The 25,872-nt window shown below is 37.8% G+C and overlaps 1 protein-coding gene across 5 annotated transcripts in view; it reads left to right on the top strand.

The window, feature by feature from the left end:
* Positions 1-25,652, top strand: part of sh3pxd2aa (SH3 and PX domains 2Aa) — a 165,105-nt gene extending 139,453 nt beyond the window's left edge. For 2 of the 5 annotated variants that reach the window (XM_051703254.1, XM_051703252.1), the window contains 7 exons: positions 2,602-2,685; positions 9,725-9,842; positions 12,005-12,384; positions 12,495-12,509; positions 15,658-15,707; positions 16,403-16,522; positions 17,403-25,652. In XM_051703254.1, coding sequence (XP_051559214.1) covers positions 2,602-2,685; positions 9,725-9,842; positions 12,005-12,384; positions 12,495-12,509; positions 15,658-15,707; positions 16,403-16,522; positions 17,403-19,343 — 2,708 coding nt within the window. In that variant the 3' untranslated portion in view covers positions 19,344-25,652. The remainder of the gene's footprint in view (positions 1-2,601; positions 2,686-9,724; positions 9,843-12,004; positions 12,385-12,494; positions 12,510-15,657; positions 15,708-16,402; positions 16,523-17,402) is intronic. The other 3 variants (XM_051703256.1, XM_051703253.1, XM_051703257.1) reach the window with 2 other exon arrangements.
* Positions 25,653-25,872: the final 220 nt, after the last annotated feature.

Below are 25,872 nucleotides of genomic sequence, written 5' to 3'. Positions count from 1 at the left end.
TTTGGACAAAAGTGCCTGCAAAATGCATCAATGTAAATGAATTCACTGAATGAAATTGAAATGAAAAAATCAATCTAGACTAAAAAAAACAAAACAAATCTTCAGATTTATATTTCCGACTTTGTGTGATATAGCTTTTTAAAATCTAGTGCATTTTTTCCATGCCAAAAAGTCTGATTTGTGTGAGTATGCCTTTAGATTTGAATAGGGTAAAATCTCTGATGCGGTAAAACTTATGGGTGGTGGAGAAACATGGCCAATATGATTACTCTTATTAAGTAGACACGCTCTCATGGAGTGTTATCTGTTATGACAAGCTCTGTACTGGGATATCATGACACGGTTCCAAAGATATAGACCAAAGAGCTTGTTTTCTCACACATACAGTGCTGTGAAAAAATATTTCCTGATATCTTCTGTTTTTGTGGATATCTCATACTAAATTGTTTCAAAAATTCAAACAAAATATAACATAAAACAAAGGCAGTCTAAATAAACATAAAATACAGTCTTTAAATGATAATGTTATTTATTGAAGCAAAAAAGTTCTCCAATACCATCTGGACCTGTTTGAAAAAGTATTTGCCCCCTTAGTTAGTAAATCCCCAAATCTATGAAACTGCATTCATAATGGGGCTCAGCTGGACTACACACACCCAGGCCTGATTACTGCCAGCCCTGTTCAATCAAATCAACACCTAAACAGAACTTTTTCAGCAGCCTGAAGCTGGCTAAAAGGTATTATCCAGTAGCACACTATGCCAATGTCTAAAGAATTTCCAGAAATTATGAGGAAAATGGTGATTGAAATGCATCAGTCTGGGAAGGGTTACAAAGCTATTTCAAAGGCTCTGGGACTCCAAAGAACCACAGTGAGAGCCATTATCTCCAAATGAAGAAAACTTGGCACAGTAGTGAACCTTCCAAGAAGTGGCCGACCTTCCAAAATTCCTCCAAGAGCACAGCGACGACTCATCCAGAAAGTCATAAAAAAGCCAAGGACAACATCCAAGGAACTGTAGGCCTCTCTCGCATCAATAAAAGTCACTGTTCATGACTCCACTATCAGAAAGACACTGGCCAAAAATACCATCCATGGAAGAGTGGCGAGGCGAAAGCCACTGCTAACCCAGAAGAACATTAAGGCTGGTCTGAATTTTGCCAAAACACACCTTGATGATCCTCAAACCTTTTGGGAGAATGTTCTGTGGACTGATGTGTCGAAAGTGGAACTGTTTGGAAGACAGGGTTCCCGTTACATCTGGAGTAAATCAAACTTTGCTGCTTCAGGGCCAGGTCGACTTGTAATAATTGAGGGAAACATAAATTCTGCAAAATTCTGTGAAATACTGATCTCCAGTTATCGGAAGCATTTGGTTGCAGTTGTTGATGCTAAAGGTGGCACAACCAGCTAATAAGTTTAAGGGGGCAGTTAGTTTTTCACATGGGTGATATAGGTGTTGAAAACTTTTTTGCTTCAATAAAATATATATATATATATATATATATATATTTGAAAACTGCATTTTGTGTTTACTCAGGTTTTATGTTATAATCTTGTTTGAAGATCTAAAACAATTTAGTATGAAAAATACATAAAAATAGAAGAAATCAGAAATCAAAAAATACTTTTTCACAGCACTGTACATACAGGTGAATGTACATTCATGTCATGTTTACACACATCTGTCAAACCATATAGACAAGCAATAGCAAGAAATAAAGAATATCTCTCCTTAAATTAACCTTGAGTTTATACATAGGCCTACATATTAACTTTTTCTCTGAAAGGGTGCACAAGTATATATATGCTGTACTTCATAACATGTCAAAACTAGATACAGCATGAAACCTGTTATCTCACTGCAATGAAATAAACATTGAGGTCTTTTTAAAGAAATCTGGTTCTAAATATTTTCCTTTCTACTCATGCACCATTTGTGGAAAAACACCATCCACTTTCATGATTTGTCAAAACAGCATGAAGAAATCAAAATGGTTTCTGAGTCAACTTCCTAGATTTTAAGAGTATGTGCCCCCCCACCCCACACACACACAAAATTCATTGATCCTTAAGGGGTAAATTAGTAACCTTCCCATATGGCCACATCACCTTTTGACAAGGTGTTTAGTCGGACAATGCAGCTCATTCAGATTGAACTTTATTTGAACTAATCCATCTACTTCTTGTAGTTAGTAATTTTTCTTTACATTTAAAACCCTAGAGTACTATGTGTTGATGAATGGTAAACATTGTAAAACCTTCGTTAAATACATGAAGTTTCCATTTTGTAACACAATAAAAAGTGAAGTGGTCCAAGGGGGTAAATATTTTAATAGTACGATAAATTTTACCATCGCACGGCACAATGTGCGGCACTAAAATCCAATAACACATATATTAATCAAACTCCATTGCTTTACTGTCAGTTTGCAAGCCAGGAACCCTTCTAACCAACCATAAACCACAAAACTAAATAACTGTTCCTTTCTTCCATGTAATAATGTGTCTTCATCACTAATACCACCAGTACTCTTTGGTTTATGTTGAGTTTGTCATGTCTGTGTTCTCTTTCTGCTGTCGTCATTCACCTGTGTCAGTTACTAAGAGACGTAAGGCTCATCTGAAGAGGCTGGACCGCAGATGGACACTAGGGGGAATAGTCAATCGCCAACAGAGTCGAGGTGAAAACACATGCAAACAGGCATGCCTGCATAGACTGATCACGTGTGACCAATCTGCATGATGTGTTTGTAGAGTTTTACACAGCACCACAGCACTTACTGTAGCATAAATACACAACACTCCCTTTTGCAGTACTTTTTTAGTAACCAAACTCTCCCTCTGGATCCAACTTTTGGATTCAAAGCATGCTGTGTGGCCTCCATTGTTTCATTTGCTGCCCACAGTAAAATCTTTATTACACTTCACCTGCTTTATGCCTCTATATGTGTGTATGTTTATATGACTGTATGAATTCATAATTAACTTAAATTTGATTTCTTTAGACAAAGAAATAATTCAAGAACTATTGAAAAAAACTGTTATTACTCTGTTTCCTTCTATATGGCATACGCTTCCAGAGTTGGAGTCTTGAGTCCTCTTGGGACCAGATAAATGCGGTTTGAAAAGACCAGCTTAGACCAGCATGAATTTCAGTGCTGTTTCAAGCTGGTTAGTGCTGGTTTGGTGCTTGTCTAGGTGGTGGACCAACACAGCAGTGGTGTTCACCTGCAAATAATGTTGGTCAACCAGCAGGAACTCTTGGAAAACTGAAGTTACTTTTTGTGGAAGTCCACGCCATGACTCTATATGGAACGAAAGTTATCCATGGATACTCATTACCAAACAAATATTCAATCCCCCATATGTCCAGACATATTCCTCATCTCAGGTCAGGCACTGTCTGGGTGTTTAGAACCAAACGCTTTGATTCTTAAAGGTCAAACCTCATGTATGATTCCACTCGTAGGTCGAATTAAAGGGTGCTGGTTTTGTTAAAGAGTATGCTGAATCCAACAGTCACATTTGGCATACTGCAGCTTTACTGCATGGGTAGTTATTGTGGTGGACCAACACAGCAGTGGTGTTCACCTGCAAATAATGTTGGTCAACCAGCAGGAACTCTTGGGACCAAAGAACTCTCACTGGTTAAACAAGTTAAGAAACCCATTTGGTACACCATCAACTCATGCTGAGAACCAGCATCTAAAAACAGCATATGCTGGTCTTTTTAATAGAGTGGTCTATGTCTTTGTCTGGTTCTTGGAGTTAGGTGTTGCTCTGCTTCTGGGTTTCGATTGGTAGTCTTGGCCTACAATTGTCTTGGACGATTAATCTGTTCTTGACTCCAAGTCTGTGGGCCAACATTTAGTATAGAACTTCACTGTTGCTCCAAAATGTGTCTATTACACTGTGTTTTGTAATCTATAGTTGGTTAAAGGCTGGTCATTGGTTTCTTGAGGTCTCCTACATTGGGTAGGTCGAATTAAAGGGTGCTGGTTTTGTTAAAGAGTATGCTGAATCCAACAGTCACATTTGGCATACTGCAGCTTTACTGCATGGGTAGTTATTGCCATAAACAGTGGTTGATCTCTAAGCTTGAGCACGAGTGGAATCATACATGAGGTTTGACCTTTAAGAATCAAAGCGTTTGGTTCTAAACACCCAGACAGTGCCTGACCTGAGATGAGGAATATGTCTGGACATATGGGGGATTGAATATTTGTTTGGTAATGAGTATCCATGGATAACTTTCGTTCCATATAGAGTCATGGCGTGGACTTCCACAAAAAGTAACTTCAGTTTTCCAATTGTTCTGCTATTGGAGTGTGCTAACAGCTTTTAGTAGAGCATGCTAGAGCTGGATCTGGAATTGGTAGGAGCAAATGGTTGGGTGCTAAGGTGTTCTGTGGTTGATAGGTTGTCACTAGGGTGTTCTGGGTGGTTTCTAGGTGGTTGTTTACTGGCCCAAGTCCAAAGAGAATTCTATATGATATTCTGGTCACTAGATATGGTAAGTATAATGGATCTATTTAACTCATTTGATAGGTCCGATTGCTTAATGTCATAGCACACCTCAACTTAACAAGCCACATGATTTGAGGTACCATTAATGTCCATAGCACAACTGGTGCAGGATGAGTTACACATTGAAGTTTCATGCTTAGGTTTAGGTTTTTTTAAAACCTTATCCCTAAGTATGAGCAATAAGTGATGCTTATGGGTAACTTTGACAGAAACTGTGATTACCATAATGTTTTTCTTCATTTCTGATGGTTGTACATGTAGACTGGGAGAAATGTTTTGGTTTTGGATCAAATGTGACACTGTAACGGTAGCTCTGTGACTGTGCTGCCTCGCCCACATTATTTCTCACTTACTTTGCTCTGCATCTTTGGAGAAGTCATTGGAAACTCACAGTAGAAAGTGTGGAAGTAGATCAGTGGCTGGTTTGTGCGACTGTTTTTAATCATGCTTTTTTTTTTCTTCTTCTTCTTTTCTTTATTGTACACACACAAATGAGTTAGAGAGTGCCAAGCCTGATCCAGAGACAAAGAGCGGCCAGTAGTTTCATAAGAAATGTTTCTAAACACAAAATGCAACCTTCAGAACAGGTCAGAAGTAGTAAGAATTTCAAAGACACTTAAAACCAATGATAAAAAGCATGTCTTTTGTAATGTATTGGCGCAAAGCATGATTTCCTGGGCTAAAAATGCAAGACATGGAGCCATAGTACCTCCTGTTACAAGAAAGCAAGTACTTGCAAAGTAAATTTTTGTTACTTGTTAAAGGTGAAATGTGCAATTACTACACCACTAGTGTAGCACCTGGACACGCCAACCATCTGCCATTGGTCAGGCAAATTGATAGTCCCACCCCAAATTCACACCATTGGTTGAGCCATTTTTTCTCTGTTGGACTGGACGAGATGCTCATAGAAAACATAGATTTTCTGGTAGCAACACAATGCCACAGTGTTTAGACTTTTTTGGGAAATCAACTATAAATTGCTTGCTCTGCGTGATTGTCCCCTGTATGGCCTATAGTTTACTTAAGTTTACTCTTGACTTCCAAGAAGGTCAGTATGACAGCTGAAGTGATCTATGTACTCCCATTTCAACTCTCTTGTACATATAGCAGTAGTTTTTAGGTCAAAGAGGCTGAGGGAGTGAATGCCTTTTGAATGTCTGTTGGCACACAACACCTAAAGTGCATGCAAAAGCAAACTAATGTGTTCTGGACCGACCTGACTTTTTCCACCACCCTGAACAGTCCCCCATGAAAATTCTGCTTACTGGTGGAAAATGTATTTTTGAGGCTTTTTTGGCTCGCCGTTTTAATCTCAATCTTTAACTCCTGTTTGTTTTTACATATATATTTTTCACATTGCGCAGCAGCTCAACTGATAGAGTGCTGTACTTGTGATGCAAAGGACAGAGATATGAGTCCCGCAGACCTCACAAGTTGACATGTGAGCCAAAAGTGTTAGAGAAGCACCACAAAATGATGTGCTTGCATCAGCGATTGCATTTTTCATCTTACTTTATTTTTTTTTTTACATTATTGGTTAGGTTTAGGTTTAAGGTTTAGGATAGGGAGGTAGGTTTTGTTTATTTAAAACTTTATCGAGCACAACCATTTAAAGCCTCATCTGTTTGAGAGAAAACTTAGCTCACTTTTAGCGCCACCCTGTGTACATTTTACCTCGGAACTACCACTATACGTGTAAGAAGCCAATTAATATAATTGTACAAAATGTTGCCACAGTCACATTTATTTTAATTTTTTCATGATGTCAGGCACAAAATCAAAGTGGTGCCAAAGGTACAACCTGCAGTGGAAGGTTCATAGCACTTTTTCATCCACTTAATTTAATTTATTTACTGGTGATTTAAGACTTTAAAAACTCATAGAATCTAGTATAAATAACTGAAATTATTATGACACAAAGATTTTGTTCTAACATAATGATGAAAAAATTGTATGATGTGAGACAAAAGTGTGTTTCTTGCCGGATGTTTGGAGAAATCACCCATTTAATTCTGCAAGACCAGCTTTTCTGAGTTTTAAAAACAGTAGTTCATGATCAGATAAGCAGAAGGTAGTTTCTTTTCACCGTGTTGTCATATGTTCAGTTAGTAGATTTCACTGAGTGTCTGCAGTCGGGGAAGTATTTAGTGTTGTTAGAGACATTACGAAACAGAGTGGCTAACAGCCCTGAACTCATCTCATCTGTATTTTGACAGAATTTGTTATTCACTGCTTAGAAAATGATAAGTAGGATATTAATCTCTTTTCATGTTGTTTTTCGGGTTCAACAATTCTCACTCTATTAATATGTCTTTTATCAACGCTGTTTCTTTCTCTGCCTTGCTCTTTAACTAAATCGAATTTTATAGCTTTGCTCTGAGCAGCCTGTAAACTCTGTCGCAAAGGGACAGACATCAGAGTTTGATATGTTGATGCATACATATATATGCAGTGGCGAATTCTCAGGTCCAGCAAAGCCTTCTCTGCTGGCCTAACATGCCAAATAAATAAATATTTTTCATCCTTTCATTCTCAATCATCTTTTTGCTTATGTATTTTTAATCGCTTTCCACTCTTAATCTACAAACAAATAGAGAAAAATGAAAAGTTTATCCAGTCAGAATTTATTCCTTGATGCTTACAAGCAAAGTGTGACAACTGTTTCACAAATCGCATGCTCGAAGCAGCACGTGAGTCTGAGCTCCACCCCGTCAGGCCTTCTGAATTTCCACAGAATCCCTCAACAGTGCAAATGAATGGGCAACTAAAGTCAGATTGTCAGATTCATCAGTCAATCATATTGATTTATTTGTTCTTGGTGGGTGTGATCTTTAGGCTATGTCCCGGTCGAGGCCTTGTAGCTGGCCTTGAGTGACGCAATCACGCTTTAAGTGATGTACGTAATTCAAGAGCAAAAAGCATAAGATCAAGCTGTCTGATGAGTCGACTGTCATCATTGCCGTTGAGAAAGAGATCCTTATGGATTTAAAAACACGAGATGTTCTGCATGACTGTGTGATTGCTTAATTTATTAAACAGGAAAGGAGGGCTGATTTTCACTTTAAGTAAATTGGTAAGTGCTTTTTGCATTGTTATAGCAACTTCAGGAGTTTTCTAAGTGTAAATTAGGCTGCTTGAGAATTCAGTGTCAGATCAAGTTTTGAAAAGTAGTGCTGCGTTCCATTCAACTCGGAAAGTCAGATTTTACAACGTCCTACTAGGAAAAGTGCAATGGAATGCATCTTGAAGTCAGAATTACAACTTGTGGGCTCGTGCAGAAATTCTCAACTCTGATTTGGCCGAGATGCAGGGGCATGATGTCACACAGACATGTCGACACTCAGGGAGATATACAAAGTAAGTGATAAACATTCACTTTATTATGAAACATCGATAAAATGAGTTTGTTTCCACATTACATGATATTAAAGCTTGTTTAACAAGCACCTACAGAAACAGGTGTATAAAACATTTGAATCTCTTTTGATAATCATACACCTGTAGCACAAATGCTAGCGCTGCAGCATTATTTATCAGTTGGGTTGCTAGGAGACATCTCTAATGAGAGTCAAACCCCTGCTAAGCTAACGGGAGCGGGGAATGGAATGCATTTATGGTCGGAGATATCAAGTAGGAATATCCCACATCCGACTTGAATGGAACACAGCATAACCGTGTACCATGACGAAACGAAATGTATCGCAAGCAACATTTAAATCGCAAATATTATTAGATAGATTTTTCCAGGTATTATAGACCTCCTTGGTAGATTCATATGAAAAATTATGATTTTTGAATGTCTGTTCAGGAGACGTTCATTTCACAAAACAGTCATGCTGCAGTTAAAATTAGGCTTGCTTGAGCATTAAGTGTCGTTTCAAGTTCTGGCTTTAGTGTGTGGACGTGTTTTTAAAATGTCAATTGGTATTACTAGTTAGCTGCAACATAATGTATGATGCCCAAAGGCATAGGGTGTCTTATTCATTGCGAAACTGTGTTTTTGTAATGGCATGAATCACACTGAAGGCCTAGACTTTAAATGCACGGCCTGCCACTGTATATATGTAATATGTAAACAATGTTAAATAATGACTTGTGTGGGAAAGAAAAATACTTTTAAAAAGGCCTCTAAATGAATAATGGTATGAAAGGGATAGTTCACCCAAAAGTGAAAATTCTCTCATTAATAACTCACTCTCATGCTGTCCCAGATGTGACTTTTTTTATTCTGCTGAACACAAAGATTTTTAGAAGAATATCTCAGCTCTGTAGGTCCATACAATGCAAGTGAATGGTGGCTAGAACTTTGAAGCTCCAAAAAGCACATAAAGGCAGCATGAAATTTGTCCACACGACTCCAGTGGTTTAATCCATGTCTTCTGAAGAGATATGATAGGTGTGGGTGAGAAACAGATCAATATTTAAGTCCTTTTTTACTATAAATTCTCCTCCCTGACCAGCTGGTGGCGATATGCGCAAAGATTGCGAATCGCCAAAAACAAAAGAAGAATGTGAAAGTAGAGATTTAAATGTTGGTCTGTTTCTCACACACACCTATCATATCGCTACTGACAAAATGGATTTAACCCCTGGAGTCGTATGGATTACTTTTATGCTACCTTTATATTCTTTTTGGACCTTCAAATTTCAGGCCACCATTCACTTGCATTATGGACCTACAGAGCTGAAATATTCTCCTAAAAATCTTAATTTATGTTCAGCAGAAGAAAGTAAGTCATACACATATGTGATGGCATGAGGGTGAGTAAATGATGAGAGAATTTTCATTTTTGGGTGAACTATCCCTTTAAAAATCAATCAGTTGTTTCTATTGCTGATAATTGCACTTGTCAAGAACATTTCTGCATCATACTGTATTTCACCCCAAAATCAAAAGAAAGAAATAAGAACTTTGCTTAAAGTAAATATAGTCAATACAGTAAATGCCCAAAATAAGAGAGTTTTGGAAGGCATTTATTATAAACTTTGAGGTTTTACATTTCCTCTATTTCCCCAAAGGAAGTCACTGATTGGCCTGAAAGTCCTAAGTTTGAAAAGTTTGTACAGAAGCAGTTGAATCCATTTATCAACCTCCAGTTATACCACAAAAGTGGCAAAGGCCCAAAAACATTATTCAAACAACAAAGGAATTCTTCCTCACACTCTTTACCCTTTTCTGTCTGTGTTTAGAGGAGAAATATGTCACTGTTCAAGCGTATGCCAGTCAGGGGAAGGATGAGATCGGGTTCGAGAAAGGAGTAACCGTGGAGGTGATCCAGAAGAACCTGGAGGGTTGGTGGTACATCAGGTAATCAATCAGTTCCTCAAAGTTTAAGGTGATATATTATGGAAATACTGTATTTACTCGGCACTCGTCATAATGAAAATGTTATAAACCTACTAATCCTATATTCCTCTGTTGCAATACATCTGGTGATATTGCTGAATAAATTGTGGGAAGTCAGTGAAGTGTCATCTTGCAGAAGCTGTATTATGTATATGTTGTGCTGACTTGGGACACTCTCAAGTGGTCTGTATTGCTACAAACAGCGTGCAGTTTATGATATTTCAACTATTTAAATCATAGTGTGAAACCTCTCAAAGAAATGTCTGGTTCACATTTCACCCCAAAATCATATTTAGCATATAGAAAATGGAGACTATTTCATGGCCATTAAGAATTTTTGTAATACATTAATGAGAATCATCCTGTCTGAACACAATTATTTTATTTAAAGGAATAGTTATGAAAATTATCTCATCATTTACTCACCCTCTTGCCATCCCATATGTGTATGACTTTCCTTCTTCTGCTGAACAGAAATTTAGATTTTTAGAAGAATATTTCAGCTCAGTAGGTCCATACAATGCAAGTGAATGGGTACCAACATTTTTAAGCTCCAAAAGCACATAAAGGCACCATAGAAGTAATCCATACGACTCCAGTAGTTAAATCCATGTCTTCAGAAGTGATATGATAGGTGTGGGTGAGAAAAGTAAGTCCCTTTTTTTTACTCTCAGTCTCCACTTTCGCTTCCACATTCTACTTTTATTTTTGCCGATTTACATTCTTTGTGCATATTGCCACCTACCTGGCAGGAGGAGAACTTATAGTGAAAAAGGACTTAAATATTGATCTGTTTCTCACGCACACCTATCATATCGCTTCTGAAGATATAGGTTTAACCCCTTTTGGATTACTTTTACGGTGCCTTTATGTGCTTTTTGGAGCTTCAAAATATTGGTACCCATTCACTTGCATTATATGGACCTACTGAGCTGAAATATTGTTCAAAATCTGTTTGTGTTCAGTAGAAAAAAGAAAGTCAAACATCTGGGATGGCATGAGGGTGAATAAATAATGAGAAATAATTTTTCTTTTTGGGTGAACTATCCCTTTAAGTCAGCATATATTGAATTCAACTTTTAAACATTACAGTAGGCTAATTTGAATTCTCAGTCTTCCCAATTCTTTTGACTTTGGGGTAAAACATGACTGGCATTATCCTGGCATTGTGTGCTGTGAATGTGTCTCTCTTTAACATTCTCATTTGTTGTCTTTTATGGGTGTGGGTGCAGTAACATTCTGTTTTAGGTCAGAAAGGCTCTCTCCACTTTTTCGGGACTGGAACTGCTCTTGTTTTCACGTTCAAATACAGCAGAGCTCAAATTAAAACATATTATGCTGACCTCTTATGGTCAGAAGGAAAATAGCAGCGTTCTGACATTTACAGATTTAATTGAAAAGGCATAGCTCATTTATTGTCATGTTGATGCTCTATCAACAGCATCTGTGAAATTTTACCAAAGAAAATAATCCCAACTCATCCCTCAAAAATTGTGTTCACAGTAATACACTTACAATGGAAGTCTATGGGGCAATGCATTCCACCAAGATAATTGTTAATGTTTAGCCACAAGACTTGAACATTAAACATGTTACCATAAGACTAGAGTAATAATATTGTTTACTAACCTTGTCTGTGCAAAGTTATGTCCAATTTTTCAACTTTTGTAATTACCATATAAAGCTGGTAAACCCGGTAAACTGGAAAGGGACTATTTTCATAAAAAAAAAAAGAATTAAAAAAAAAACACCCACAGGAATTATGTCAGTAACGCATAACCAAAAGTTAATCCGCCTAAACAGAAGTCCCATCACTAAATGGATGAATTAAACAACTTTACAGCATTAACACCACTTTTTTGTACAGAACAATTAATACAAGTGCTTTAACAAAAACACAGGCACATTTTATCTTTTAAACCCTCCAGAATGCCTTTCCACCTAGACATTCAATTTAAGTGCTTTACTGTAAAAAAAAGCTACTATTGTTAAGCTTACGGTGAAGTCACCTTTTAATCAACAATAATAATAATTATATGTTATTTTTGCCTTGTATGTCATTGAGTGACATTCTTGCATGTTAAAAACTATTTGTAATTGTGCTACTGTTGACTATATTGCAGGTATCAGGGTAAGGAGGGCTGGGCCCCAGCCTCATACCTGAAGAAACTCAAAGATGACCTTTCCCCAAGGAAGAAGACTCTGTCTGGCCCTGTGGAGATCATCGGAAACATAATGGAGATCAGTAATCTCCTCAACAAGAAGGCTGTCAGCGAGAAGGACATTCAGACCGATGGAGAACCCACCACCCCCGAGCGCCACATTTCCAAGAGTGAGATCAGTCTACCTATCCCATATGCCCCAGAGGCTGGAGTGGCACCCGCAGTCAACACTGGGCTTGGTATGGGGTCTGGATCTAGCGCCGCCCTGCAGGAGAACAAGAGCAGGGCAGAGCCGGGGTCACCTGCTATAGCCCGAGTAGCACCACACAGAGTCGAGATAGGTGAGTGTACTTTAAGAGATGAACAAAAAATATACAGCATCCACATGATCAGAATACCTCATGTACAGTATATGACTTATACATTTTTTTCACTTGTATTTTGCACATAGGATTTGAAGCCATAGGTAATCATTCCTAACATTTTGTCTGGGTGTTGTGTACCATAATAATGACTAGCAACACTGGCAATATCACTCAGCAACTGACTTACAGCTGTTTAAACTTGCTGCTTACTTATTTGTTCAATGGCAAGCATAACCTATGAATGATACAATAAATCACGAAATCGCTTCACTGCTTTCTCGTAATTATTTTTGCTTTGTCGACACGAGGTGCACACACTATGGCTATGTTCACATGACTCAATCTGACTCAAATCCATTCATGTTTTTGTAGTCCGAACAACACAAAAACACATAAAATCCATTTTTACAAGCCTGATCCAAAAACACATTTGTAGGTAGTTTGAAATTCGATTAAAATAAGATTGTTGTTTATACTTCTCAGTCTGAACAGTCAGATCGGATTTCATGGTCACTTACAATGGAAGTGAATGGGGCCAAGCCGTACACGTTAAAATACTCATTATTTCAAAAGTATAGCCACAAGACATAAACAATATGTGTTAACATGATTTTAGTGGGATAAAATCGCTTACTAACCTTTTCTGTGTAAAGTTATAGCCAATTTTACAGTCGGTTGCCATGACGATGTAATGTCAACAAACCCTAAAACCTTAAAATGACTGTAAAAATCACAAACACATTTACAGTTTAATAATACCAGAGTTTAAACAGAATAATTAATGTACGTGCTTTTGTAATAATACAGACATTAGATTTACCCTCCCAAAGAGATGCGCTAAGGTGTGGTAACCCACACCGGTTGTGAGCCATTACAACGCAATAATGTTTTGAATGTCTTACGCAAATACAGGACGCTTGAGCATTTTTCCGCTTCAATACGGGACACAAAGCCTTCAATACAGGACCTTTCGCTGCCCGCTATAATACAGGACAATAGGCATCCCATATGGGACTTCGTAATTTCGACCAAAGTTTGGGACATCCCGGCTAAAACGGGACAGTCGTCAACCCTTAGCAGCAACAAACATTGCATATGCTACCTCTCCCATTTTTCAAGTTGTTGACTGTGATGAATGTGTTCATATTTAGATAGTGCCCTCATGAAAAATGTTATGGCGAATCATCCATTGCTAAACTCTCACACATGGTGAACATACGCAAGTTTGCATCATTACTATGACAAGTAAAGGCACCGATATACTTTGGAGAAGTTCTTCTTCGTTCAGGGGTAAAAAGAAGTTCTAAACAGCCAAGTAACGGTATACTGTTTGTGAACATTCAGACACCTGCCACACCGCTGTGGGAGGCGTTTAGAAGTACATTTAAATATGAGGAAACTCAGTAAAACCTTTACTAAAGTGACATCAAAATATGATGTCAATGACTTTATGCCTAATTCTATGAGCAGAATTCACTTGAGGTCAGTAAAAGAAGTTGTTTAAAGTAATATACACTACTGGTCGTAAGTTTTGAAAAACTTGACTGAAATGTTTCTCATGATCTTAAAAATCTTTTGATCTGAAGGAGTATGCTTAAATGTTTGAAATTAGTTTTGTAGACAAAAATATAATTGTGCCACCATATTAATTTATTTCATTATAAAACTAAAATTTATTAAAAAAAATAGTTTTTTAAATTGATGACTTGGACCAAATAATAAAGAAAAGCAGCCAATAAGTGCCCAACATAGATGGGAACTCCTTCAATACTGTTTAAAAAGCATCCCAGGGTGATACCTCAAGAAGTTGGTTGAGAAAATGTCAAGAGTACATGTCTGCAAATTCTAGGCAAAGGGTGACTGCTTTGAAGATGCTAAAATATAACACAGTTTTGATTTATTTTGGATTTTGTTTAGTCACAACATAATTCCCATAGTTCCATTTATGTTGTACCATAGTTTTGATGACTTTACTATTATTCTAAAATGTGGGGAAAAAAAACTATAATAAAGAATGAGTAAGTGTTTCAAAACTTTTGACCGGTAGTGTATATGCAGTAGAAAATATTAAATTTGTGTTGTTTACATTCTGAGTTCATGATGCTAATGCGCTAACACGCTATACATGGCCATAATATGCACCGATTACACTCTGTTATTGTAATTTATGATGACACTGATACTACTGCAAACATTGGTGTATAGAAGAGCGTTAATGGGAAAAATAATGATGAGAAAAAGAGAATGATGATAGGCATACATATCTTACTATGGGCAGATATGTGAATGGCTTTCACTGAATGAACATGAATGAAGCAGCATATAAAAACAAAAGAGTGAATGTGCAAGTAAGAGTATTTGAGTAGATTTGATTCCTTTTGTAGACTAATTAAACAAAAGAATGCATGACATGTCCTTGGAAAATGTCTTTACGTGAACCATCGTACAGATTTAGGTAAACCTGCACCAGCTTGCTAATAACTGCATGCCGGTGTTGACTGATCATGAGTTACTGAACAACTTAAACAAAATTAGCTGCCGGCCTCAAGGTAGTTGGAGCTCCAGGTCACACCTACCGATGACGTGGACCAATGGCAGTAAGGTGTTTAGCAGCCGATAAGTTTTGCTTAAAGTTCGCCCAGCGAGCCGTTACGAACCACCGAAACGAACGCAAAAACACCTTCTTTTTGGCCAGATTTTGTTCTAAATGATGTCACATCCGTTCCTCCTTTGATTTTGTAGGAAGTAGATCGGGGTCTTTATGTGGACATGCTAGTAAAAGCGACTGCAGTCTGATAAGAAGAAGAAAACAGATCTAGCCACATATAACTTTTTTGACTGTTTGAACAGTCAGTCTAAAAATCGGATTTGAGAAAAAATCAGATTTCCTTTGCAGTGTGAACAAAGCCTATATGACTATGCAAATGAGGTTATACACTTTGCAAGATTTTCCACCCTGGCATAGAGCATCTGTTCACAAAAAGTGAAGTCACCAAGTGAAATTTCACAAAAAGTGACAGATTCTTTCCAAATAACTGTCAAACTGTATCCTGTTCAGACTGCCATCTACTGTATGTCATGTGTGTGTGCTGCTTTGCGTGAAAATGGTTATGGTTTCCTGCCTTGAAAATGTTTGTACTCTAATTTCGAAATCCTACATTTGATTTAACTAATCAAATTTATGTGTACAATGTTTGCTGTCTTTAGCTGACAGACAGTTTATAAATACGTTTTGTGTTCAATTGGCAGGCTCTCCAAACCTCAGGCAGAAACCTCCTCCTCGAAGAGAGACAAATCTGGTGAGTTATGTGGGCCAAATGTCATTAGCTGTGTCCCAAACGACACACTATACGCTATGCACTTTCAAAATATACTATGCACTCAGCCTTGTATGAATTTTCAAAATGTAGTATCGTCCCAAATGGAACACTTAACGTTTTTTTACTACACGGAAGCATTCGTCGTTTAACAGCTGACGGAAGTGACGTTTCAAACCCAAGCATTGTGTTGCCGCTAGCTTTAGCATGCCATCCACCATCAGTTCAACAATTATATCTCAATAATATACATACTCACAAAGCATGGTATGATGGTAAAGCGTTTAACTCGCTTTTGTAAGGTGCTGTCTTCATAGAAGTTTCGCTAGTTGTCATTCTCCAAAATGTACAGTTGTTTTGCCAGATCACCATCGCTGCCGGTAACTCCGCCCCTTCCGTTATGTATGGCAAGCCGCGTGCGCTGAGTGCAGGAAGTGTCCAACATTCCAGACTTCGTTTTGACGGTTGAAAATGTGCATCATCCGGGAACTCGTAGTACACTTCTTTTTGTTGCATTTTCAGTGTTGACTTACTACTCGCACTACTTACACTTCAAAATGACGTAAAATAGTGCAGAAGTAAGCGGTTTGGGACGCACCTTTTAATTATTATTTTCATTCATATAGAGCCATTTATATATTTATTAGATAATACTGCCTTTGCCTACAATGCTCTAGGCTTTCCAGATGCCCAAACCTCCAGAGCCCCCTACTGTGGAAGCGGAGTACTACACCATAGCAGAGTTTCAATCCAGTATCTCAGATGGCATCAGCTTCCGTGGAGGACAAAAGGCTGATGTAAGGCTTCATGTATTCTGTATTCTCTGAAATGCGACAGTGATCTAGTAGTACTGCAAACTATGGCTATGCTATGTTCTATGTCACTGTATGCCACTGAATTGGTGTTAGACTACATTTAGTTTTTTTTTTACTTAAAAACTAAATACATGGGCTTAAAAATGTATTGAAAAGTGACAATATTGAAACATATTATAAATATATTCAGTGGGGTCCAAATGTTTGGGATCATTTTAACCTGATAATAAACAGTTTATTTCATAGACTTTCTTAAAACAGTTAAAGGTATAGTTCACCCAAAAATGAAAATTCCATCATAATTTACTCATCCCTTTTTCTTTTTTTTCTTTTTTTTTCAAACCTGCATGACTTTCTTTCTTCTGTGGAACACAAATAGAGATGTTAAGCAGAATGTTAGCCTCTGTCACCATTCACTTTCACTGGATGAAAAAAAAGATTAACATACTGCCAAGCATCTCCTTTTGTGTGCCAAGAAAGAAAGTTATACGGGCTTGGAAAAACAAGAGTGAGTGAGTAAATGTTCCAGAATCTTTATGTCTATTTCAGTCTTCAAGTGAAGAAGAAATATTTAAGATTCTGCACAATTTCTCATCACTTTTAAAATGCAGATTTGTGACAATGACCATGTTAATTCCTTTGTGTAAAAGGCCAGATTTCCTTGCTTCCATTGAAGCACACAAGATGCTTTTTTTACTAAGAAATTCTGACATTTATGTGAACTTTTCCTTCAAATTGTTATGCTGATTAAATCATTTGTAGTGAATTTTTACTGAATTAGACAAGAATGCAAAATAGAAGCATTTCCACTTTCTCAGCATTTTCTCAGCATTGTATAACATTTGTATGATGTGGTCTCCAGGTCATAGAGAAGAACTCTGGTGGATGGTGGTATGTCCAGATCGGGGATATGGAGGGTTGGGCACCCTGCTCCTATATTGATAAACGCAAGAAGCCCAACCTGAGCCGGCGAACCAGCACGCTCACCCGCCCCAAAGTTCCGCCCCCTGCTCCGCCAGTCAAAAAGGATCCTGAGGAATCATCTTCTCTGGGCGGCTCAGCCTCCAAAGCGCCAGAATCCCCCAGTCAGCGTGTCTACGAAGAGCCGGAATATGACATTCCCGCCCTTGGCTTTGACGATTTGGACTCTAAAGGTTCTCCAAAACCAGAACCTCGAAAGTTTGAAATCAAAAGCAATCCATTGGCTGCCGAGAGAATCGCACAGGCCGGCAAAGCATCACCTTTATTAAAGGTAATGACCTCTCCCTTGAGGAAAAGAAACTCATTGGAGAATATCAATAAGGAGGAGGTGATTTATGAGAATGAAGGATTTAGGTTCTCCTCCGATGACTTTGCCTCTCCTAGAGACTCCAGTGGTTGTGATTCGGACACCCAAAGGAGTCTCACTTTGGGTCATAAACCTCTCAGCTCCTCTTCCTCTCATGGAGGAGTGAGGCCCCTCCGCAAGGTACCCCCGGATATAAGTCGAAGTCATTCACTTGGTCGTGCAGAGAGACACAGTCCCAGGTCGTCATCAGACGAATCAGGTCGCAATCCCAAAAGAGAACCAGTCATGCGTAAAGATGTAGAAATTCGGATTGGTCAGAGTCCCTTGGTCAGGCCCAAACCAGTGGTGCGCCCCAAACCTCTCCTTACAAAGTCAGAGCCACAAAGTCCAGAAAGAATGGACATCAGCAGCTTACGCCGGCAGCTGCGTCCCACAGGCAGTCTCCGGCAAGGACCGGTCCGTGCGGTACGTGGTGGTGAGGATTCCGAGACGACTTCAATTGTGTCCTCTGAGGACTCCATTTCCACAAGGAGCACCTCGGATCTCTCAAGCGTATATTCCAAGGGCAGCCGAGGTGGGGAATCAGACCACGAGAGTGCATTCTACAGAACCACAGATGCCTATGAACGAGCCCAGGAGTCAGAGCTTAGCTTCCCAGCTGGTGTCGAGGTGGAGGTGCTGGAAAAGCAGGAAAGTGGATGGTGGTTTGTTCGTTGGGGTGAAGAAGAGGGTTGGGCACCTACTTTCTACCTGGAGTCAGTCAGACATCCCAATGATGTTGGTGTTAAAGAGGTCCGTGATTGTCCTCTTGTTGATCTCTGTGGCACCAACAAGTCCAACAGCCTTGAGAAGAATGAGCAACGTGTTCAGGCCCTCAACAACCTCAACCAGCAGAACCTGAGAATCTTGAGCAACCCTAGTCCACCAATCCCATCCAAACCACCCGGGGGCTTTGGTAAACCACCCACAATGCTGAATGGCTCAGGCGTACGGATGAGGAACGGTATTCGTCAGGCAGCGGTGCGACCACAATCTGTCTTTGTTTCTCCACCACAGCCTTTGAAGGACACCAACATCCATACTGGATCTTTGAGAAGAAATGAATCGCTGGGCGCAGGTGACCACTTGAAGTCCGGAGGTGGTGTTCGACGAAACTCGTCCTTCACTGCTGTTCGGCCGCAGCCGGCGACCGATGTGCGGGTGAGGGCTGGGACCACCATTACAGCACCTGTTGGAAGTCAAAGCCCCTTGATTGCCCAGAGAAATGGAATTCCAGTCTCTACAGTAAGACCCAAGCCCATTGAGAAGACACACCTCATTCACAACAATCTTCGAGAGGTTTACGTTTCCATTGCTGATTACCGTGGGGACGAAGAGACCATGGGTTTCTCAGAGGGCACTAGTCTTGAAGTTTTAGAAAAGAATCCAAATGGATGGTGGTACTGCCAGGTTGTAGATGGCTTACATGGACGTAAAGGCTGGGTACCATCTAACTACCTGGAGAGGAAAAAATAATTCTTCAAAAATGTTGTAAACATGCACAATTGTAATCAAAATGTATGAAGAAGAACTGTCTGGAGGACTGTGCTTTTGATTTTAAATGAGAGGGACAGAGCCTTTCAGGGGTTTACATTTAAAACTAAAGTAATGCAGGTGAATGTCTAGCAAAATACCTGCCATAATTTTATGCCAAATGGGTGCCTTCGTCCATCATTCACTGAATGTTAAGAGGAATCAGTAAAAACCAGTAAACCAACATAAATACCAAACGTCTTGGTGCCATAGGCCTACGAGTGCAGAAATCACCAAACTTATTTTTGTTACAATGTTAAAAAGATAATTTCTGCATAGGAGTGTAAGAATACGTGCAAATCTAATATTTAGCACTCAAAACCCAGAAACAGAATGTCAACAAATATCTGAACAGAAATATCAACAAAATCAAATGTTATCTGCAATTGAGTGCACTCAATTGAGTGAAACCAAGCATAACTTTTGTCATTTTTTAAAAACTTGTTTTTTTGTTTTTTAGAAATTGTTTTGTCTGATGTTTTATATTTTCCTTAGAGATGTATTTCTGCTTTCTTGTAACATCCTAACAAAACCAAACAATTTCAGGACACCATTATTTACGTCTCTTTGTCTTCCCCGTTCTTTAAATCGTCGGCAGTCCCAAATTAAATAGAACATGTTAAAGGAAAACAGTCTGTGAAAGCAACATGCGGTTATGCATAGACCACCTCATTCCCCACCTCATTACTGGGTTTACACCCAAGTTTAGTTTACAAAGTAAATCTGGTCCTACTGTTTCTGGTCATTTTCAGGGTAGACGGCTTCAGAGGACAGGACTTTAGACTTTGCTGCTCTGTGTGTGCTATATTGGCTGTGTTTGCAGCGATAATTCATTAATCAGGACTGGAAAATATTACGTTTTGTTCAGCATTTAATCCCAGGGAAGTAGTTATATAACATTGAGCCCAAAATGTGATCACACCAAAGAAGAAAACCGACACGTTTGCTAGTTTGTTTTAGAATTAGTATTTATTTTATGGGTACAAAGAAATACAGTGTATTCAGCAAAACCTAAACGAGGTTTCAAAACTGAGATCAAAGTATATTTAATTGTTTTATCTGGAAGCACTTGATTTTCTAACCCAAAGAAAAGCACATTATTATGCAAGGTTAATTCATACATTACGATATTGCTGGGCAGTATTGAATTTGAAATTTAAAGTTAACACAATAAGCAGTGTAAAAGCAAAGAGTTTACTTTTATCATTTAAAGAATAGTATTTCTTGCTATCTTAGTCCATAGTCCAAACTTTGATTTGTCTTCATTATAAATTTCAGAGAGTGGATTACGTCCCCCTTCAATTGCGATTGATTCAATCAAATAATGTTCATTGAAAACTGTACCAAACATCTGATGTTCAAGACTGCTGAAATATTTTTCTAATGAAAAGTGTGAGCTCTTAAATGGGTTTAACACTACCTTTATGTTATTTAGTTTTCTGCTGGACAGTATTATAGTGTTAAACAGTTTAAACATTAATTACCTGCTAGATTGCAGTTATATTCTATTAAGCAGATTTTGTCAATTATGTCTTGTTTTTTTGTTGTTGTGTGATCACACATGGACAATAATGATGATTGAGGTGGGTCAGTTGTTGTAAATCAATGTATTTAAGCTTTTAAAAGCAAGAATCCATTGGTTTAAAAATGCAGTGTGCTTCATCAGCATATAATTTATTTAACTAAATTTGTTCTTTTTACATTTTTATATATTTAAAAAATACTTTTTTTTAGTACTTTTGTCTTGCAAATATGACACATGTTATATAGTTATAGGAGGCTTTCTCTAAAAAACTTTTTTAAAAACTTTTGGTAACACAAATTGGCTACTGCTATATTCCAAGCTTTTTTTCTACGAAGCTATAATTTTTGCCTCTGATTTGGGCCAACATTAATTGCAGTAGATGTATCTGGAAATCGCGAATTAATTTTTAATAAATTCAGCTGAACATTTTGTTTTTCCAAATTATTTTTATCGAGAATTTGTTTTTCCCCCAGGTTGAATGCTGCACCTTTAGCAACTGGACTCTTCCTTTCTCGTTATTGAGCCACATATAATGCCTGATTTAAAAAAAAAAAAAAATTATTTTTATAATTTCATGTTATTTTAATTTCATCACTCCCACAAATGAAACCAATTATAAACCAAGTAAAATACAGCATTACAAATTGGAAAGAGCACAAGTTATACCCACAAGGCTACATAACAGAATCATGTTGCTATCTGTAAACAATTGAATTAATACATTTTATAATTACGAATATAGGTTTTGGTGGAAAACAGCATGGCTCTTTTGTGAATTTCATATAATTGTGATGGGACCAAATTTGATGGCAAAATATCGGAGTGTTTATTAGAATGGATTATCATTTAAAAAATAACTGCAATAATGGGATTTTAAAGTTCTAATTCGGATAATTTTTTAAAAAAACTTTGTAACTTTTCAATTTAAATATGAAAAATGAGCCATTGCACTCTCGCTCTCTTTTTGACGAAGGCATTATAGAAATGTGTCGACTCACTACAGCACAGCGCTTGTGATGGATGTTGCAAAGCTCAATTAACGCAATGCTTTTTATCTTCATTCGTGCTTAATTTAGAAGAAAACAAGTGTCAAACTAGTTATTTTTTCATATTACTTCTGTATCTGGTAGCTTTGTTCTATGTCTTCTTTATTTATTTAATTTTAATGCTTTTTTTTTTTATTTTTTTTTAGGAACAATATTGTGTTTTACTTTTATTTTAATTTTTTCACCTGTTCACTTTTGACATTACTCAGATGGAATGAGGAAATGTGCAATACAAAAACATGCATCTCACCAAGTAAGAATTAAGTATTGAAAATACTGTTTTTTACATATTCATTCAAAACCCTTCAAATCTATTCAGTATTGCCTGGCTTGTTTTGTCCCATAGGTATTTTGTATCCTCTTCAAATTGAGCATATCATTTCGCCCAGTGTATTTTAAAATGTTATGCTGAATGTTAAAACCCTCCAATTAATGGACACCTACAGTTTACCGCCCAACCTTGAATTTAAAGTGATTTCTACATGCGTTCTTAAGCTTTTTACCCACTAAACCGAATCACCGTGGAAATAATGAGGAAGCATGGGCATACTGTATCTGATCAGTCAGTTCAGCTTGTCAAATCACAGTCACGTTTTTTGAGATGGTGGGCTTAAACCACCAGCAGCAGCAGCAGCAGCAGCTATGTATTAGCTCTCCACCACACACTGCCAAATGCTCGACATGTCTCTCTTACATCCACCCCTACATGCCACAGTTACCATGGCAAACACAACTTCTCTATCCTAAATCCCATTCGTCAACAGCAAGGACTTACAGCATAATGTATCTTTGCCAGTTTTCCTTTACTTTGCGTATAGCCTACTAACAAAGTTGTTTTTAAAGGTGCACTCAGTAATTTTTTTCCTCATTTAAAAATGTGTACTTCTAAGGAAATTAATAGTAATTTTGAAACATATGTATAAAATCATGACCACTCATGTGAGATGAAGACTCCAGTCATGTCAGTAACCTTATAAAAGCGCTTTTATTCTACATTGAGCAGAGGCGCCTCATGGGGGCTGCCATTTTAGCATCACATGACCAGCTGAATACTACTCGTTTAATCTCAGTAACTGCTCTGTTATTTGACACTTTCACTCATTGATTAAATTAATCCTTGTTTACTGAGCATAGTGAATTTCTACAATGGCATCTGTTACTGAAAACTATTAAATGATGCTCCATCCAGACCACTAGATGTCAGTGTAAGCCATACTTTGACATACTAAAATTACTGAGTGCACCTTTAACTGTAAGAGATCCAGGTTTAAATCTATCACATCTAAAAATAAGATGAACTGCATATGTCATATGTCATTATGTATCCTAACTAGAGTGTATTACAATTACAAAACTCTTCCAGTCTGAACTCATTCATATTTTAACTCACTTGTATGCCTTTTGAAAGTCAGATTTCTGTGTACATTGCGAAAGCCTCTGAGTGCATTCAGATGAACGCAAGTAGCGAGAATGTTTCAATGTAAGAGGAGAGAATTTGACACTGGTTGAAAATGAGGGGATTTTCAAGAGATTCCATTTATTTGAGATGAGATGTCTTTTGCTTTCCCTGTTTAAAAAGGCTTCAATAGACAGTTGCCGTCTTTTCTTTTTCTCGGTTTTAATTTTAAAGAAATGTTCTAAGATCTTACTTTTTTATACAGATCAAGAATTAGAATAGAACATTGTTATTGTAAGAAGAAAAGGATCGTGAGTGAATTTGTGTGCTTGTGTGGCGTATTCTGAGGTGGTTTGTGTAAGGGATTTTTTTTAAATGGTGGCGAGAGAAGGTGAATAGACGGAATGTTTGTTTTGATGCTTGGTTAGAAACGGAAACAAGCCAGTTAAGGTCAGTTACTGTATGATTAAATGACTTATGAAGACTTATTTGCTTTGAAAAGATTGGACAAGTGTCCTAGAAAAAAGAAAGGCCTTTGTTGTAATTAGCAGCAAGCCATTATGATGTCACAATTGCATTGTAGGGTCATAATAGCACTGGTGAGTCACAGTGTTCTCTATATCTTTGGAGTTATTTCTGTTGGAATACTGTCTGCCACTTAATTCGAGCAAGCAGTCTGACCTTCAAAGGTCTTAGTGCTTCGGTAAACACATGCTGAGGTTCAGAGACTCGCGAACAGCTATGTTCCACCCCACGCTGCTGCAAACCTCTTAACAACAATTTAAAAGCTGCTAACAGAATCTGAGAGAGAATAGGATTCCTCGTCTCCAGCACACCCACTGCGCCATCAGGAGTTGAGGCAGTCTGTGAAATCACATTACGCGAGCACTCGGTTAATTACAGAGGCTTGGGACAAGCGCAGTGGATACAAATGTCACACTGATTGTGGATGTCGAGCTGCCAGGGGGTTTGGATCAGATGCAGAGATAGATTGATCGCGTCTCTAATGGCTCACAGCGTGTCGAGATGTATTAACATCATAAAGAAGAATTATTTGCGCTTCCTGTGTCTGCGAATGGCTTCATTTACTGAGGCGTCTATATGATGCTGAATTGTTGCGTTGGGGTTTAATGAAAGTTGTGAGAATGAACATGATTGATTGAGGCATGTTGTTTAGTTGAATGCTTGAATTTTAACAAAGTCTGATAAACCGTATCTAGGGTAGACAGTAGACGGTTTGATGCAAATGATAACAAGACTGTGAGAGATAGACAACTGTGCACTTACACTATACACTATGCATCTAGTGTATGAATTTTCGAAGTGTAGTACTGTCCCAAATGCAACACTTACGTTTTTTTACTAAACTGTTTTTTACCTGGATGTGTGCTAGAGTAGGCCTATTTTAGGTGTGGATTAGAGTTGAGAAAGTCATATGTTTGTGGCACTAAGTGCTTAGCGAGAGTTTCAGTATGTTTTATTTTTTTATTTTTGTGTTAATTAGCATTTTTGAGTAGGACACAGATACATAAGTGTTTGGTATGAGGCAGTAGGCCATGTTTTTGTTATCACTTTGATGAGAACGAGTGTGGAAAGGTAACATGCTGCAGATATCTGATTTCTTGCTGTTTTCTGTCGCTGTCTTTGCGTGGCTGTCTGCTCTAATTACCATTTCTCTGTTCTTAATTAACAGTCAGGGAAATAACAGCACATGGGGCCAGTAACATCTCACTTAAAGGCAATCAACCGCTGAGTGTTTTGATAAGTGCCACCTCTATGTAAGATAAATTTATTGAGGTTTGCGTATATCACGCTCTCCTCCTATGTATTGCCCCATGTCTGTTTGATAAAATGGTCTCCCCATCTTTAAGATAACAAATCCTTGAATATTCCCTCAAAACAGACTGTCTTTGTAATCAAAGTCATTCTTCAGCCAGTCTCAAATTCTCAAACAGGAAAAGACAATGCAGATGGCAGTCAAACTAAATGGCACAGATCATTTGACATTGGGAATGTTTGGTTGCATATTTGAATACATAGGAATACATTAAAACGTGTGCCCTTGAAACATTGAGAAAAAGCCTTGCATTGATATTGTTCAGCACTCAGCCAAATCTACATTTTGTTAGCATTCATTTTAAAGATGTGTTCTACAGCTTCAGCTTTTAATTTTCAGCATTTTTGTTTTGTGATTTTTACTTTTTTTGTTTTTGTACCTTTTTATGTTTGCAATGTATCTTGCATTGTCCTAAAGGAAAACACAATAAAATGTATCCTTGTTCTTATGCCTAGCTGTCATGTGTTCGTCTATATATAAACAGACCACACAAGTACTGGCACACATTTATCTTTTACAGACATTTATTTACCTTCATGTCATTCCAGACGTTTATGAATTCTATGTTCGGAATAACACACAATACTAATGCATTACTCTTTCTACACTATAGTATGTATACTGTGCACAGTATGCACATCTTCTGTATCCATTGAATTCTGTATCAT

Source organism: Myxocyprinus asiaticus, chromosome 7 (assembly GCF_019703515.2).
Source record: "Myxocyprinus asiaticus isolate MX2 ecotype Aquarium Trade chromosome 7, UBuf_Myxa_2, whole genome shotgun sequence".
NCBI lineage: Eukaryota > Metazoa > Chordata > Actinopteri > Cypriniformes > Catostomidae > Myxocyprinus > Myxocyprinus asiaticus.
Note: the sequence above shows the minus strand (reverse complement) of the source record. Positions and strands in the feature narration are given on the sequence as shown.